Source organism: Protomyctophum parallelum (assembly GCF_964188405.1).
Source record: "Protomyctophum parallelum genome assembly, chromosome: 10".
Lineage (NCBI taxonomy): Eukaryota > Metazoa > Chordata > Actinopteri > Myctophiformes > Myctophidae > Protomyctophum > Protomyctophum parallelum.
In genome coordinates, this window is record NC_139704.1 from 17,639,581 (window position 1) to 17,657,751 (window position 18,171).

Here is an 18,171-nt window from a genome sequence, read left to right on the forward strand (position 1 = left end):
GTAAAAATAATTTACAATTCTGGACTCTATACTTGTAATAGAGTTTTACATTGCAGTATTTATACTTTTACTTAAGTAAAGCATTGGAGTACTTTTTCTTCTCCACCAAACTGTCAGACATCATCCTTGCACTCACTTTGAGGGTCCCCTGCAGTGATGCTGTACTCCACCTTGCCGTTGAGCCCAGAGTCCTCGTCGGTAGTTTTCAGGGTGGTCACGCGGGGCCCCGGCTGGCCCTCCGTGACCTCGAAGGGGCCCTCGTAGTCGTTGGGGAACGTGGGGGTCACGTCGTTCACATCCAGGACATTGACCAGCACCTGCCAGGAAGGAAGTGATTGCTATGCATTTTGACTGATTGGTGTCACACGCACACAGGAAAGCACATCATTATCACTGAGACATAATATCACACATTATTACATTTGGTTGGCTTGGTTGAATGCTTGATTCTGATTTGTCTATTGCTGAATTCAGCGGTGAGTTATGTCTTGATAATGACAGACCGCTGCCTAAAGAAAAACACTTATTATATCCCGGTTCCCGACAATGACCACCTAGCCAGATATTATCCCTACCCTTACTCATCTGCTTGGGGTTTTGGTAGTATGACATTTTGCCATTAACATTTCTGCAGTCAAGAGATGTTTTAAAGGTTTCTCATTTGTAACAGTGTAAATAAAGACAAAAGGCCATGGTCTGTGTACAATTAGATGTAAGAAAAAAGTAGATTTATTATAATATAATAAATCTATTATTCCATATTATGGAATTCATTATTAATTAAGGACAATGACAATTTCAAGTTTTATACACTACTCCCGTTTGTTCAGGAGGACCCTGATGTAAACAAGTTTTATATTAGTGCTTTTTCTGGTTTTATCCTCGTAGCAGATTTTGTATTGACTTGATATCAAGTCATGGACCTGGCCTATACCAGCCCTGTGAACTCAATAACTTTGCTATGTTTAAAAATAGTTATTGATGTTGTGTGACATCCTTACTGTCGTGCTGGATGTCAAGCGCAGGTCCGGGATAGGACACTGGTCCGTTGCTGTGACCACCAGCGCGTAGTGTCCATTGCTGATCTCAAAGTCCAACTCCTTTACAGCAGTGATCCTTCCCTGGAGAGAGACAGAGACAGAGACAGAGACAGAGACAGAGACAGACACGCAATGTCAACCTCATTTTATCCGATCTAAGCTAAACTAATTGTGATGACATCACCATTTTAGGACAGCAATTTTATGAATGCCATTGTCCTACGGTATAAGTATTAAGCCTAAACCTATGCCTTGCTTTGCGCCACGTTGTGAGCTTGTAGATCGCCTATTTTCATTACTTCTTAAATATTCTTTCTAATTTATGGAATTTATTTACATTTTTCTTTCATTTCTTCATGACATTACTGAAGAAAAAATCATCAGACTTTGTTATGAATTCATGAAAAGCTTAGCTTTTTTGGGGGAATGTATTTTTTGAAAATGTTTTGAATTAATAGGCTAATAACAATTAAAAACAAAATGTAGAAAACCAAAAAATAAAGGGACCTATAACAATCTGTCCGTCACCCACAAAAGGGGTCCCGACCCCAGTGTTTTTGGGGAAACGGCGTCTTACGGTAAGGTGGTTGATGCGGAAGGTCTGGGCCAGGTTGCCGTGGGCGATGGCGTAGCGCAGGGTGCCGTTGAGATCCTCGTCCGGGTCGATGGCCGTCACCGTGGCGATGGTGGCACCCACCGTGTCCGGGCCTTCGCTCAGCACCGTGACGTATTCCTCCTCGGGAAACTCGGGGGCGTTGTCGTTCTCGTCCACTATATGGACATAGATGGTAGTAGAGGTCTGTGGGGGGGGCAGCAACAGTTAGAACTGTCAGCCTGGATCAACGACAGGTCTGCTACAGGTCTGCTCATGAGGGGCGCGACAATGCAAGTGTAGGAAAAAAAAGAAAGCTAAACAGAATCCAGGTCTGGTCAGTCGCAAGCGTGTGCACAAAACGAGCATGCACTTGACAACAAGCTCACAATGCGTCGCAAGTTAGATGCTGCTTGTAGATCGGCTATTTTCGAATGGCCGAAATGTATATAGGGCTGAAGTGGGGGAAGTATGTTTATTGTTTTGTAATAATAATCAAAATATACAAAGTAACTAGTAATTAAAGTTTTCTAATAAATGTAGTGCAAATAAATTAAAGTACAATATTTGCCTATGAAATGTAGTGGAGTATTAGTAAAAGTATTGGAAATTGGAAATACTAAAGTAAAGTACAAATACCTCAAAAGTGTACTTAAGTGCAGTACTTAAGTAAATGTACTTAGTTACTTTCCACCACTGTACACAACGGCATCATTTGTCCAATGTAGTCGAGCTGCACGTTCACAATGCATTCATTGTGAGCTTGTAGGTCTGCTATTCTGAAGCTGTTCTCGCCGCTTGCGGGAGACAGAGCATAAATTAGGAGAGACGAGTAACTGAGGTCAAAGAGATGGCAGCCATGCGAGACATTCTAACTCAGGTCCTTGTGTTGTGACACAAGGAGCATATATGTACTCCACACGTTCCAAACTCTTCTCCCTTCTGGCTCCAAAACTATGGAATGCACTTCCCATTGCAATCAGACTGCAGACTCACTCCCAATCTTCTGCCGTAGTCTGAAAACCCATTAGATAAGCTCAATTTATGTAACACATGGCAATACATTACACTAGAAACGCAGACCAGGTGCCAGCAAAAAGTAAAAAAGATATATATATATATATATATATATATATATATATATATATCGTTTTTTACGTAAAATGACGTCTTGGCACAGGGGGTTATAGTGCTTAAAACATAACCTGACGTTTCCTGGCTTGGATTGGGTTAAATAGCATTTTATGTAGACATAGCACTCTATAGGTTAGGTAAGGTTCTTAGCTTACGTATGATTCATGATGATTTTTATGTACATAAACAAATGTACATTTTTATGTACATTTGTCATGATGATTTGTCCATACACGCCTTACACGGACAAATGTGGCATGGTCTTGCAAATTTAGATTTTCTTTTTTACACACCATTATAATGTTCTTATTTTGATCAGGAGACCCAATTATTGAACGTCGAGTCTTCAGATTTTCTTCAGAATATATGACACTGATTTGCTAAAACACTTTGGCATATTAGGAGTCCAACTAGTACTTGAATGTTTTATTTGCAAGGAACCTCTTAACTCTGTGATTGATTCGGGGCTATAGCTCTTTGTGTGTGTTTCTTGTAATATCATTTTCCACTCATTTTGTATGTCCCTGACAAAAATGGAATTTGAACAACCACCATAAGTTAGCATGGAGATGACCCCTGGTCTTCCCTGACCACTCGGTACAGCCTGATTGACTTGGTGATTGAGGTCAGCTGAAGGAGCCCTGTGGCTGCATTCTCATGCGTGAACTCTGTCCACACATTGACCTAAAAAAGTACCAAAGTCCAAAGTCCTCATGTCACTCGTTCATCCTGGGGCACGGACGTTTTTCTCTATGGAGAACAACATGGAGTCATCTTAAAATCATCTCATAATAATCATTGTGGTTCAAAAAATAAATAAACTGTCTCTGCGATATTTTTTGGGGGGTGGCTCTGTAGTCTGTATCGTTTACGACAGTCCGTCACTCATCATTTGATAGTCTGTTTCTGGTGAAATTTTAACCAATTCAGCTGCATTAACATTAGCGTTTTCTCTCTGTCAGTTGATTCTTGATATGCCTATGAGTAACTGCCAGGATCATATGTTTATTTTTGGAACACAGTTCTTATTTGATGCAATAACAGTAAGACGCTGGCCCTGGGGGCGAGAAGCGACCTCGCCCTAAAGGGCACGCATCCGCCTTGTTGACAGGTGAGTGCTGGCGCTTTGGCACGGGGGTCAATTCTGTCATTATTGACTGTACAGGGTTTGATGAGGTCAGATCAACATATGGAATGTCAGAACAGGTCAACTACATACAGTATATGGAGACATAAGGTTGGTAGCACGGACATTCTCTTGAGTGTACAGGGTTTGATGAGGGCCCAGGTAGGGCCGGGCCTTAATTTTCGGGCCTGTTGAGAACTCTAGTTTTTGCCGGCTGCCGGGCGTGGCTGCACTAATAACTTTGGGGCAGGCCCGTCTAGAGTGTGAATGGACAGATATCAGTCAAAAGGGAGACATTGAAGACATATATCCATATATGGATCTAAGGGTTTGAGGTCAGATGTAGAGTTGCTGGCCAATATTGATGAGATCAGGGATCTCCATACAGTATATGGGCTTAACTGCGACAGCAGATCACATTTACTACGACATCAGGGTCTCCACATCCCCATCCCTGATGATGTCACATGATGTCACGAGACCTGGGCACCACACACTGGTGCCTGACACACTTCCATAGTTAACTGCGACCTTCGGTCGCAATAAAGAACGTCTATGGGAATTCAGAATGGGGGGAAAAAACTACCCAGGTAGGATGCATATAAATTACGTCAGACTTCTGTTAAACTTTACTGATTTCACATTAGCGGGGGGGGGGGGGGGGGGGGATCTGGACTATGCTGGACTGGACATGTAATTGCACTTTTTGAAATGCACAACAGCACTTTACAAAACTGTGCTGGTAACTTTTTTTAAAGGATTGCACCATGCACTTTATCCATAGGCTATGTGTTGTGTTGGTAACTTTTTAACTTTGGGAACCACTGGTTTAGAGCATAGAGTACTGAAATCCTAATCTCTCAAGACAGACTCAGATAAAATAAATCAAAATCATTTGGCCGACAGCTCCCACATTGACGTTTGTTCTCCTGTTAGCGTCTGTAACAAGGACCATGGACTCTCTCTTGGTCTGTGACCGTCTCTAGAGTTATTGAAAATCAAGACTTAATTCTTCTGTGGGCTGTTTGGTGGAATGTGGCCAGGATGAACAAACTTTGCTCCCCCATACTTAGTGGACATCGCCGCTTATACCTGTTGCGTGCATGCTAAGACCCGTCTAGCACACTTTGGAAGACAATTGTAGCCAATTAGAATGGAATGATGACAAATCTGACCGATGCATCTTGATCACATGACTTGGACAATGACGTCTGTAGGAGTGGCCTATGAGTTGCATCCTGATCCAAGGAATCCAAAATATTTTGCTTAGTAAGGTTCAAATCAAGAGTTACATAGGCCAGGCCAGGGGGTGCAGGCAGCGCAGCATGGAAATTGTCAATTCAACACCAGCACATCTCACCATTTTAGTGCTCTTTCAGCAGCGTTTGCTTTTGTGGTGCTCTTGTGCCAATAGTTAAGTCTTCTTTCACTGAGAATACTATCCACCTGTTGGTTGCCTGTCAGATGACCAATTCTTACATAAGACCCATGTTTGACCAAACCAGAATGGATAGCAGGGGGGATTGGGATGGACTATAATGAATGTAATCCTGTATGTGTTGTGTATATATTCTATGCTAACTACTAACTGTGAATAGGTATTGCGGGGCATATACAGGGAGTAAGTTTATATAAAATGGCATTGTGTGATTCTAAGAATGGGGAATATGGTTATTGTTACCCATGGGGAATGGTATGGCTAACCAGGTAATGGACTGCCCTATAAAAAGCAGCCAGTTGTCTTTAACCCGAGATATGACAGGTTGTATTGCAAATGACGGTCAAAGTGATTGAGAACTAGAAAAAGTGCCCTTCCGGGCACAGGTCTCCACCAGGTTATCCACAGATCCGTGCAGTTAGAGGTAAAAACACTTTTCGGCCAGTTATAGCGCCACCTTGAGGCTGAGTTGAAATTGTTCATGTGGCATTTCGTCCTCGGCCTAGTGGGAATGTGGGTGCACAATTTCACGGAAATCACGCGATGTGTTCATGATTTGCAGCATTTTGTTTGAAACTGAGCACTCCTGTGAACTTTGGAAGCCAATCTTAACCAATCAGGATGGAGTCTGATAAATCTGAAAGACCCGTTTCGTTGAATGGCTCTAGAGAGACTGTGTACCAATTTGCGTGATGTTTGGACAAAATCTGTAGGTGTACTGTGCAAAAACGTGTTTTGCACAAAGCGGCCTCCTGGTGGCGCTATAACAGGCCGTTCTGGAAAGTTTGGGGCAGAGGTTCATGGTTGGCATCCAGGGAGTGTGTGTGCAAAATATGGCATTGAAAAACTTGTTTTGCACAAAGCGGCCTCCTGGTGGCGCTATAACAGGCCGTTCTGGAAAATTTGGGGCAGAGGTTCATGGTTGGCATCCAGGGAGTGTGTGTGCAAAATATGGCATCGACCGGGTTAACGGTGGCCGAGATTAGCTGTTCACGGACACACACACACACGGACACACACACACACACGCGGACGGACGGAGTGCAAAACATACTCTCCCCACATGCCTTCGGCCTGGTGGAGACAACAATGGAGAAATAAAGCCTTATTGAAGGTGCCCTGGACTGGTCTCTATTCATTTGTTGCCTTGGCCCACTCGACACTCACACTTTCTTTCTTTCTTTCTTTCTTTCTGCCTTTATTTGGCACTTCTACTGCTGTACATTCTATATTGTTCATGCTGTCGATAAGATGTTTTTATTGCTTTGTTGTCTGCTGTTTTGAACATGTCATGTTCAAATCAAGAGTTACATAGGCCAGGGGGTGCAGGCAGCGCAGCATGGAAATTGTCAATTCAACACCAGCACATCTCACCATTTTAGTGCTCTTTCAGCAGCATTTGCTTTTGTGGTGCTCTTGTGCCAATAGTTAAGTCTTCTTTCACTTTCTCCGTCGTTTAGTGCCCCTGTAATAGGATTTTGAAGATGAGAATACTATCCACCTGTTGGTTGTCTGTCAGATGACCTATTCTTACATAAGTTTGACCATGTCCACTGACCACTGACCACACCTCCAATGTATTCTCTGCTCTCATTGTGTATAAGAGAGAAAAATGTAAAGGGTTCAAGGCATTAAACAACTAATTTTCGTCATAGTTTTTAGTCGATGCCCTGATATGCTGCAGCACCTATACGCCCTTCCATTATAAGCCAGCACTGCACACGTTCATTTCCCCTTGTCTTCTTGTCTCTTTCCACTGCAGAAATGTTATAATCATCAGAAGAGAACAAAATGTTTTATTTTCTAAAATGAAATAAAAACACTTATTGGGTCATTACGTGGCCAATGGGAATAGCTGTAGGGGAAGGATATTTAAACACCATTGCATGCACACTGCCCCTAGAGTGTAGTGTAGCAGCCTGTCCTTCCCATTCCCAGTGGTGTAAATTACATTTTACTCCAGTGCTGTACTTAAGTACAATTTTGAGGTGTTTGTACTTTATTTGGGTATTTCCAATTTCCAATACTTTTACTGATCTACTCCGCTACATCTCAGAGCCAACATTTTCACTTCTACTCCACTACATTTTATTTGAAAACGTTAAACGTTAAAATCTAGTTAACTAGCAGTTTTCAAATAATTGTAGTGGAGCAAAAGTACAATATTTGCCTGGCTCTGAGATGTATAGTGGATTAGAAGTAAAAGTAGCCTACTTAAAAACGGAAATACTCCAGTGATAGTAAGAAAAAAAAAGAAAAACTCAATTGTACATTAGGCAGTACAACCCTGATGTGAGGATACAGCTTAGTTTCACAACATTGTTTTTGCTGAGAGAGAGAAGGGGGGGGCGCGGGGGTTGCTGAGAGAGACAAGGGGGGTGTACTGTGTGTGTGTGTGTGTGGTGGAGGGGGAGGGGGTGTAGTTTGATGCGATGCAGGGGAGGGGCTTGTATCAGGTTGCTGCAGCTTCACGGCTGCCAACTTCATCCTCCAGAGAAGAAGTAAAGTTGGTGACAGAACTTAAGTGACAGGCAGACTGAGGCTAGTGTTTGTCGATGTCGAGCAACTTTTGGCTCTTTTCATTATACATTTTGCGAAAGACGCGCGTTATTTTGTTGATGCTTCATTTGTAAAAAAAAAAAAAACGCGCTGAGAAAGATCGAGTGAATAATAATCATGACATCGGAATTATCATCGTACCGGAGTCCGACTTTAGGGCTGATGTTGGTGTGTTGGTTATGCGCTGCTCTGCCGCTCATTTCTGGAGGTAAGTGCAGCCGCAAGATCTGTGTGTGTGTGTGTGTGTGTGTGTGTGTTTGTTGGCGTGCTGTCCGACTGCTCGGGCGAGTGCGAGCTTGTTGACTTAATTTGTCTACAAAGTTTTTATTTTCCAAAACAAAATCACTGACACTGCAGGGTATGCTGAGTTGTTGCTGATTTTTTCGTTTACATTTATTTTCGATGGTTTCCTTGCAAGTTAAAGCCAACAAACCTCATTAGCGTCATACATCAGAATGAACAGAATCACTATTTAACGCCGATAATGTATTAATTTGTTTTTACTGCACCGGCGCCAATTCCTCGACTAAAATATATAAACTAGTTTATCCTAGGGGACGTGCAGCCAGAGCAGGAAAGAAAATAGTTGTCATTTTTAATGTGCGGTTAGGGTTACTGGTTTGTGTAGCGATGTTTTCCGATCACTGTTGTTGTTTAGGTTGAGACAGAACATCTGGCTGGAGGAGACGAGTGTGTTTTAATCCCCCAGCCTTCCCTCCCTCCCCGGGCCGGTCCCACCGGCCGCAGGGGAGACAAGCAGCTGTTCCCCACGCCCGTCCTCTCGCGGAGACTATAGTAGTATAGTGCTAAGTGCTTCACTTCAAACGCCACTCAAATCCCCACACAGCCACAGGTTATCAGTTTTCGCCCTTTTTAGTATTTGGCCTATTTTAGCTAGATCAACTCGCGGTATGATCACAAAAAGGGCCTCGCGGAATCGCTACTATAAATGAAGACTTGTTGCTCGGCGTATTAGTGTGTAGTTTACAACTATGTCTGACGCGCTTGTAGTAACAAGTAACACAATGATTGGGGGGAGCAATCGGCCAAGACGAGACGTGTCTGCAATCCCCCCCAACTAATCTGTTAGCCTGGGTTCTAAAAATGTCCCTTTCAGTCAGACGCTGAACTGAATGCAAAATTGTTGTGCGTCTCCGTCGCATCTCTGCTGTCTCACTTTGGTTCAGGTTTAATAGTCCTGTGCGAGTGTGCGGTGCACACATTATCGACTATTGTGTGGGTTTAGTGTAGCCTACCACTTAATTATGTCCTGTGATGCCCAGCCTGTGTCATGCAATGACTAATCATTATCAATTGGGCACACAGAGTATATGACCTCCTAGGCAGGCTAGCAGTGGTTCTCAAACCTTGTCAGGTCAACGAGAAAGACCCCCAAATTAATATGTATTTGGCCACGGAACCCCATCTGAAAAGATTATGTGTCAGGACACAAGATTTGTAATAAAAAATCTACATGCAATGTGTTTGAGCATGTAGATTAGCTACCCCTGGAACCCCTCAAGGACCCCTGGGGGTCCCCGGACCCCACTTTGAGACCCACTTAGGTTAGTTCTGCCAAATTCAGAATGCTGAGACAACCCTGATGTGACATGGGAAGTCGTGTGTGTGCATGCTTTTGTGCATGTGGGTGTGTGAGAGACAGAAGACAATTGAGGGAGGGGAAGCCCCTGTTCCTTTGGGATATTTTTTCTATGGTCGCCTATTGTGTTTATAATCAGCCTTATATTTGATGTGCTTGATATGCTGTGGTCCAATATCAATCTTGGATAAGAATCTGTCACTGAGCCAAGGACAGAACACTGAGCTACCACCAGTGTTGTTTTTGGCAGCAAAGTTTGATTTTAGTTTTAGTCATAGTCTCTTGAATAGTTTTCATTTTAGTCACCTGGAATGTTTTAGTGTTAGTCTAGTTTTAGTCAACTAACTATCATAAGATTTAGTCAACTAAATCTACAGTTGATTTAGTCGACTAAAATGTATTTTGGCAGGCTGTAATGCCGTCGTAATGAATGTTTTTACACTTGCTGAAAATAGCAGATCTACAAGCTCACGCAATGTGAGCTTGTAGATCTGCTATTTTTTTGTGAGTTTTTATTTGTCGACTAAATTGTTAGTATATTTAGTTTTAGTCATCATAGCTTAGATTTAATTTAGTTTCCAATTAGTTTGTCAGTGAAAAAAGGTAGTCGACGAACATTTTTCATCTTAGTTTTAGTTGACGAAATCGATCAACACTGTGACCCACCCACAGCCTTGGACACTGAAATTAGTCGTGTCAGTATTGTCGAACCAGTGCATCATGACCATAGCCTGCAGCACAGAACATACATTTACTTAATGCTATATTAATATTATTATTACTATACGGCCATTCTGTGTTCAATATCATTCAGAATCAGCGTTATTGTCACATCACAGTTTTCCAACAGTCTACGCTTCGAGACAAACCACTTCCTTTCTGTTGTGAGTGTTCTTACTAAACTGTTCAGCCTATATTGCAGCAACGTTGTACCACCGAGACAGTTTTAAATGTTAGGGATGTTTAAGCCATTTGTTTGAAAGGTTAAAGGGATGTGCCCTTAAAAAAAGAGGGCACTTTGTAATACATGTGCTAATAAACTAATCTTAACATACAAATCATTCTCTTCAAAATCATTTGAGGAGAAACATATACAAAAAAAAGGTGTCAAAGTTTACTCTTATCTTGATCTCTCTTTATCCCGGAGGTGGTGCACTGACCCCTAACAACTTCCTTTTTTTTTGCTAACTGACTAATGGCCCCACAGATACCAGAAACTTCCACTGAAACCGTGTGTGTGTGTGTGTGTGTGTGTGTGTGTGTGTGTGTGTGTGTGTGTGTGTGTGTGTGTGCATGCGTGCGTGCAGAGGCTAATCTGGGATACTCCCACTGGTTTCATTAACACCCAGTAATGGGTTAGCTAATGATTGTCATCGCAGGAGGTGACAATTGGGCTATGGAGAGAGGGCACTTGTGTAAACACAGTGATATTATAATGACTCTGGCGCATACACGCTCCACCAGTGGCTAGGCAAAAATAATAATCATGCTTAAGTAACTGTACTCTTTCACCATGGTGTTCCTATTTTGGGCACGTCATTATTGTCAAAAGTGTTACTCTGTCTGTGTGTGTCCAATGTAAAATTTATGCTATTTGCATGTATTTTAAAAGGTATTAGACTAGAGGGACCACAGCCAGAGGCTATGGCTGTGTAAAGGAACCTTTGCATGGAAACGTTTGGGAACCCTGTTAATAATAATAATCATAATACTAATGAAATTGACACCACTGCCACTGTACAGAGTCATAAATGTTATTCCATTGCAGAGAAGAACTATTTAACGCCGAAGAGCTAATACAAGTTAAATTGTTTCAAACAGGCTATATAGCTGTAGCAACTAAGGCTGTGTGTTAAGAGAGAGAGAGAGAGAGAGAGAGAGAGCTGTCAATGAGAAACAAGTCCTAAAACAGGTGGTGTTCTGAGGTTAAAAACAATAGAGGGCCTGTGTCCGGGCCCTGAGGGACTATCAGGCTCCTGAGAATTGAGATCAGAAGGGCATCAACTTAATCTAGAATAGAGCCAAGACATATAGATGTCTTGTTTACCCTGGCGTAGGGCCAGACGTACTCAATTTGAGAACATGTATAAAAATCAAAAATAAACTTACAAACCCACAAAAAAACTATTTTAGGTCTTTCGTCACAAGCAGGGGGAGGGGAGTGGAAACGGGAACACAGTAATATCCTCAAATTTAATTCTGAGAGTGTCAAAAAAATAGCAAAATTGTTGCATGCAAGGAAAGCTGGGAGGGTGGGTGTGAAACAGGAGAGGAGGCCTTCTATTGTTCCCACCTGCTATTGTATGTACGCGCACGCGCACACACGTCTCACACACACACACACACGGCACGCACCCACCCACAGGGGCAACAGTATCAGTTTAATTCACTCCATGGTTTTCCTATTGCTCTTCCTGACACATAATGGTTAGTAGTGTCTCTCGCTCTCCACGCACGCACGCACGGTCGCACAGTACACAGGATGTACATAAGACCTCCACGTCAAACAGCCAGCCAAGGTCATTGACTCCTGTTAGCTACTGTATTTCCTACCAAGCAGCTTTGAGGGAAAACTCTTAAAGCCAGTGTTGACTTTTAGTGCGGAAACAAAATGATTGGCTTTTCCTCTGTTTAGCTTATTAAAAAGGGTCCCTCAGGCCTGCTTTCCTGCCCCCCAGAGGAGGATAATGGTAGTGCAAGCACAAAGAGGTTTACATGCAGTGTTGATTTTGACAGCAACTTTTGATTTCATTTTTTTGTATGAATTTTGTTGCAATGTTGTTTGTCACAGACCAGGGATATACGTCGGAAGACTGTATTGTGTTTTTTATCCTTGACGCTTCTCAGATGAACATGATGTAACTTTTTTTCTTGCTTGATGTCTAATAAAATAAAATAAAATCTGATTAGTAGTCATGGTCTTTTGAATAGTTTTAATTTAGTTTTAGTCACCAGGAATGTTTTAGGGTTAGTCTAGTTTTAGTCGACTAAATATCATAAAAGTTTAGTCGACTAACTCTACAGTTGATTTAGTTCACTAAAATGTATTTTGGCACGCCTTAATGCTGTCTGATTTTACACATGCAACCAAGTGTAAAATTACTTATTCCTAACATTTTAGTCTAGTTTTTATTTGCTGATGTAAATATATTTTGTCTTAGTTTTAGTCATCACAGTTTGGTTTTCATTTAGTTTCCATTTAGTTTCCGTCAGTGAAAAAAGGTAGTCGCCGAACATTATTTCGTATTGTATTAGTCGTCAAAATCGACACTTGTTTGCATGGGTTGCCAGACAGGAAAGCACGTTGTTGTTGAGTTGAGGGAGTCCATGTTTGCGTGCCCACTGTACTGTACATGTGCAGGAAGGAAGCCCGGCCTTCAAATCCTTGTTTCGAGCCAGAAAGCCTCCTGAAGCCCACATATGCCACATATCCATCTACACAAGCCCACATAAGCCCACTTGCACGCACACATGTGCAGACGCACATGCACTGTATGCACACACAGCTGTGTGTGGACACACATATACCACTGACTGCACTAGCATTTCCATGACCATAAACCTCCAGTATACATAAAACCAAACAGCAAATGGTTACACAATGGACAGCCAAGAGTTATTATAAACAGAGTGGTATTGGGTCTTTACTGTATGTACTGTAGGCCTACTGTATATAACGGGCCTAATAACGAGTGTCTAGCCTGCTTGTATAGCGTGGCTGCACTGCATAGTAGTAAGCTCTCCGATCTCCGCCAGCCTCATAATTGTCTGCCGATGTTTAGAAAATAGCTTCAGTATGCTCAGCCCGGGGCCACGTCTCTGCTGTTATGTTACTGCATTTTCTTCTGTTGCCTCTCGTCGTCATGTCGTAAAAGTTCAGATCTGTCGTTATTTTCTCAAGCGATTCAGTGTGCTGTACACATCACAGAGATGATCGAGGACCGTTCTCATTCATGTGTTTCCTTTTGCATGAAAAAATATAATAGGCCTAACTGTATAATTGGGGTGCAATCGATTATAACAATAATAAATAGATTTTTGCATGCATTTTCAACAAGTCAAAGTATTAAATAACACTGTGTGTTTAACACATTAAAGATCTGAGACCAGATTCTACAAATCATGAGTTTTCAGATTTTAAATTTTTCAAATATAGCAGATCTACAAGACCAGATTCTACAAATCATGAGTTTTCAGATTTTCAATTTTTCAAATATAGCAGATCTACAAGCTCATAGTGAGACAGTGCCAACTGCCAAGCTATGAGGTTGTAGATCTGTTATTTTTCAACGGCTAAAGTTTAAAATAATGGTTCAAATCAAAATCAAATCAAGCTTTATTTATATAGCACATTTAAAACAATCGAGATTGACCAAAGTGCTTTACACAATAAAATCTATAAACAGTTATGCATACAAAAACATCAAACAAGTATGGATGTGTTTTGTGCACCCACATAACCAGAAATGAAACAGTGATCAGAGATTATATTCCAGAGAATGGGTGCTGCAACAGCGAAGGCAGTAAGGCACCATTACCTCTGGATCTTAGATTGGATGGGGGAACAGTCAAAAGCAGCTGGTCGGCAGACCTCAAAGGTCTAGCTGGAGTATAATCATCCAAGAGGTCAGATAAGAATGAGGGGGCCAGCCCATGTAAAGATTTATAAACAAATAAAAGTATCTTAAAATCAATTCGAAACTTAACAGGGAGCCAGTGCAATCTAGCTAAAATGGGGGTGATGTGGTCGCGTTTGCTGGTGTACGTAAGGAGGCGAGCAGCTGCATTTTGAACCAGCTGCAAGCTGGTTCAACCGGATAACAAATCGATATATAATTACAGATATAAAGAATATAATTGTTATGTGCAAGCTAAACTAAAGTATACAAAATTACACATCAGCATTTTTGTGCATTCATTCAATTTCTGTACAGATAACAGCTGCAGTCATAGGCCTGTCTGTCATATGTTTTGGCTGTTTCCCGAAGGTACAGAAACGAGATGTAGTGATAATAATTATCAGAAATAGTCGATGCACGATCATCACCATTATGGTGATGATCGTGTATCGACTATTTCTGTAATCTATGTCTTAGTAAGTTAGCCAATTAAGACCTGAGACCAGATTCTACTAAATCCTGACAGCTTTCTGAAAAACCTATGTTTCTATATCAGTGGTGCTATTTCATGTCAAGGAGCCATTACCGGTATATGTAATTGGTCACGGTCTCCCATCTGTAAATATGTTGTTCCAGGGGACCCCCCCCCCCCTCAGAAGCAAAGATATGAGTTTAAAACATATATTCGAAGATTTGCGCCACATTTTCATGATTTTTCAAAAGTAGCAGCTTGTAGATCTGCTATACAGGATGTGGTCCAGTGTTGTGTGTACGGAGAGTGAAAGGCTGCTGCATGTCCGTGACATGGCTGTTTCCTGAAGGTACAGACATGAAGATGTAGTGATATGGTGATGATCGTGTTATTTTATTCTACATTGAAAATGTACTCCGAATTGAAATAAAGGTTATGATGATGATGATGGTGTATCGACCATTCCTGTAATCTATGTCTTGGTACGTTACAGCAGCCCAGAGACCTTTTAGTGCCCGTCAAATCTGGGTCATTGATTTATATCTCAGACGCCGTTAAAATGGACTCATAAGGGTCTTATCTCCAAGTGATAAATCAACACTCTGGATTTTTACTGTGTAGATACTGTACCTCTGCTAGCGTCATATCTTACAAGACTCCAAATGAAATATACCGAGATTTACCACCGTACATCACTGTCTATCGTTAACCCATTTAGACCTGACACTAGATTCTAAGAAATGTCTTCTAAATCATGACATATCAGTGGTGCTCAAACTGTTTCATATCAAGGAGCCCCAGAATGATATGTACATTTGTATTTGGCCGCCGATCCCCATCTGAAAATATGTTGTTCCAGGGACCCCCCCCCCCCACAAAGCAATACAGCCTCATCAATGTTGGTGTTGTAACTTTATGAGAGGGGAGAGGTGGTGGAGTTAATTAGCTTTAGCAGACAGTTTGAGGGTCCAATGGAGTTAAGAGGTTTTGTCCAAAGCACTTTTTACTACTTTCCATTGGTTCAATATTTTCAAAACAACACAGGGTGTTCAATAGCATTGATTTATGCCAAAAAGAAAAGAAACGTCAAAAATGGAGTTATGAGGTTTCCTCCCGACAGCAACCACTCAAAGATTTGAGCCACATTTTCACGATTTTTCAAAAATAGGCGATCTACAAGCTCATAGTGCAGCACTCGGTGCTTCGCTATGAGCTTGTAGATCTGCTATTTTTCAACAGCTAAAGTTTAAAATAGGCTAATGGTTAAAGTGGTTAAAAGCTAAGGCGACACAGATGCGTTCCCGTGCTAAATGGGTTAAAGAGAACATTTATTAGCAGCTTAATCAATGCAATTATATAACTCTGTTCAGAACCCCCCTGCCCATTCTGCAGGATAGTTAACCCTGTAAGAACCTAGCCTCGGTCCCAGGCTTACTTATCTGCGAAAAGAAAAGCCTGGTCACAACCTAAGGCAGAGAAGCTATCGGCGGTTGTATCCTCCGGAACAGCCGTCAAATGTATTTCCCCCGGATACGATATTTTCCCGACCAATCACAACACTTGTTTCATTCGCGGAGAATGTAAACTGATTTGTAAAGCATCAACGATTTCACTTCCGCTAAAATCCCGCAACTTCCGCTGATAGTCTTTTCAGCTTAGGTCTTGCCCAGGGTGGTAAGAACCAGACACAGAACATATTAGTTCCCCTCCCCCACCTTTCAATGTGTTGTTGTAGGAGGCCTCTGATAAGAAATTAAATGGTTAAAAAAACATTTGGTTTAGATTCATAACGTAAGCTCACTTAGCTAGAAGTATCCTTCTTCAGAGTGAAGAAGGCTACTGCTGAAACGCGTCAGCGTTCTCAAATAAACATGAGCAATTGCATTTGAGCCAGTCTTGTGTAACCCGGGCTCAGGCCTAACTATATTGGTAAACGCTGGCCAGTACAGATATGTATTACTTCTATTGAATTTGGGCACTTGCTTTTCTTTTTGGGGTGCCCGCTTTTTCCATTCAGTTGGTTTAGGAGTTAAGTTATTTTCAAAGCTGAGCACCCACTGCCTTAAACAAAGGGCAGTTTCCAGAGGAAGCCAGCGCACCTGTTCTTTCTTTCGTAAGCTCACTTAGCTTTTCTCAAGCTATCCCATGGACTTGCCCTAGAAAGGCTTTTGTATATTGTGAGTTCATTGCAAAGATCAACAATAAGACCCATTGAGTTTGACTATGTCGATGTGGTCTTCTAATAATCGACACATACTCATTTTAAAATAGCCGAGGTCGTAATATTACAACTGAGAATTAGTTTCACTGTGGTGCCATTTCAACTAGTATATTCTGTAGTACTGTATCTATGTACCATTTCTACCAATAATAATAATATAATAATAATAATAAGCACAGGAAACCATCTTGACCCAAAATACGAAGCAGGAAGTATCATTATAAATCTTGCCCCAGCAGGCCACTGGAGCTGTAGCTCAACTGCGGTGGACAGCTGTGTCCAACTGTAACCATCGCCTCATTTTGACCACCAACTGTTGGTACCTGGAACAACATATTTTGAGATGGGCATCCGTGGCCAATTACATATAATTCCGGGGGTCCTTGACATTAAATAGTTTGAGCACCACTGATATAGAAACATAGGGTTTTTCTGAAAACTGTCATAATTTAGAAGACATTTTGTAGAATCGTGTCCTCAGGTCTTAATGGGTTAAGGTCAGTCTACCACCATTTTGTGTATCCAATTGTAGCGGTCAGTCATAAGTCTTCATCCCCCCCCCATCCTTTTCTTTTCTCTGCAGTCTACAGCATCGAGACGTCCCACCCTGTCCACGCCTCTACACTCAGCGTCTCCACGCCGCACCTGTTCTACACCTGCCCCGAGGGCGCCTCCGTGCAGCTGGTGTGCATGCAGAAGGGCGCCGCCCTGCACCCGCGTGACGTCATCAGACACAACTGGCTGTACACGCCGCACAGCGACCAACACTGCCACCAGAAGGTGGGTCCTCGCGGCGCCAACCTAAGCGTCCCTCACGGCGGCCATTCCGGTGGGGGCGGCGGGGTGACATACGGGTTCGACAAGGAGCACTTCTGGGTGGACCTGCAGAACGTGACGGCGCACGACCAGGGCCGCTACTGCTGCATGTCGCTGGACTACCAGGTGGAGCGCGGCCGTGGAACCCTCCTGCAGAAACCCCACAGCCACGTGATACTGACCATCACGCCACGTAAGAACACGCTGGTGTTCAGTTTGGCAGCAAATTTAGATTTTTAATTTAGTCCATGGTCTTTTGAATACAATTTAATTTAGTTTTAGTCATGTTTTAGTCGTCCGAAATGCTTTAGTGTTGGTCTATTTTTAGTCGACTAAATCTATATATTTCTTTGTCGACAAAAAAAAAAAGAATTGTGGGCCTTGATGCCGTCGTAATGGCTGATTTTATGCTTGCTGAAAATAGCCGATTTACAAGCTATTAGATCGGCTGATCTAATAGTGAGCTTGTAGATCGGCTATTTTCATACATCATCATACATCACATTCCGTGCTCAGCCAATCACATCATCACAAAAGTCATTCCGGCCAATCAC

The 18,171-nt window shown here is 42.1% G+C and overlaps 2 protein-coding genes across 4 annotated transcripts in view; one reads left to right on the top strand and one right to left on the bottom strand.

Moving 5' to 3' along the window:
• cdh23 (cadherin-related 23) overlaps positions 1-18,171 on the bottom strand; it is a gene marked incomplete at both ends in the record, with an annotated part of 313,884 nt that overhangs the window by 37,839 nt on the left and 257,874 nt on the right. For both annotated transcript variants that reach the window (XM_083774574.1, XM_083774573.1), the window contains 3 exons: positions 137-317; positions 1,002-1,121; positions 1,618-1,839. In XM_083774574.1, the coding sequence (XP_083630700.1) occupies positions 137-317; positions 1,002-1,121; positions 1,618-1,839 (523 nt within the window). The remainder of the gene's footprint in view (positions 1-136; positions 318-1,001; positions 1,122-1,617; positions 1,840-18,171) is intronic.
• Positions 7,818-18,171, top strand: part of vsir (V-set immunoregulatory receptor) — a 445,816-nt gene continuing 435,462 nt past the window's right edge. For both annotated transcript variants that reach the window (XR_014569821.1, XM_083774575.1), the window contains exons 1-2: positions 7,818-8,097; positions 17,385-17,810. Coding sequence is in view for 1 of the 2 variants with exons in the window: in XM_083774575.1 (XP_083630701.1) it covers positions 8,007-8,097; positions 17,385-17,810 (517 nt within the window). In the remaining variant the exon portion in view is untranslated. The remainder of the gene's footprint in view (positions 8,098-17,384; positions 17,811-18,171) is intronic.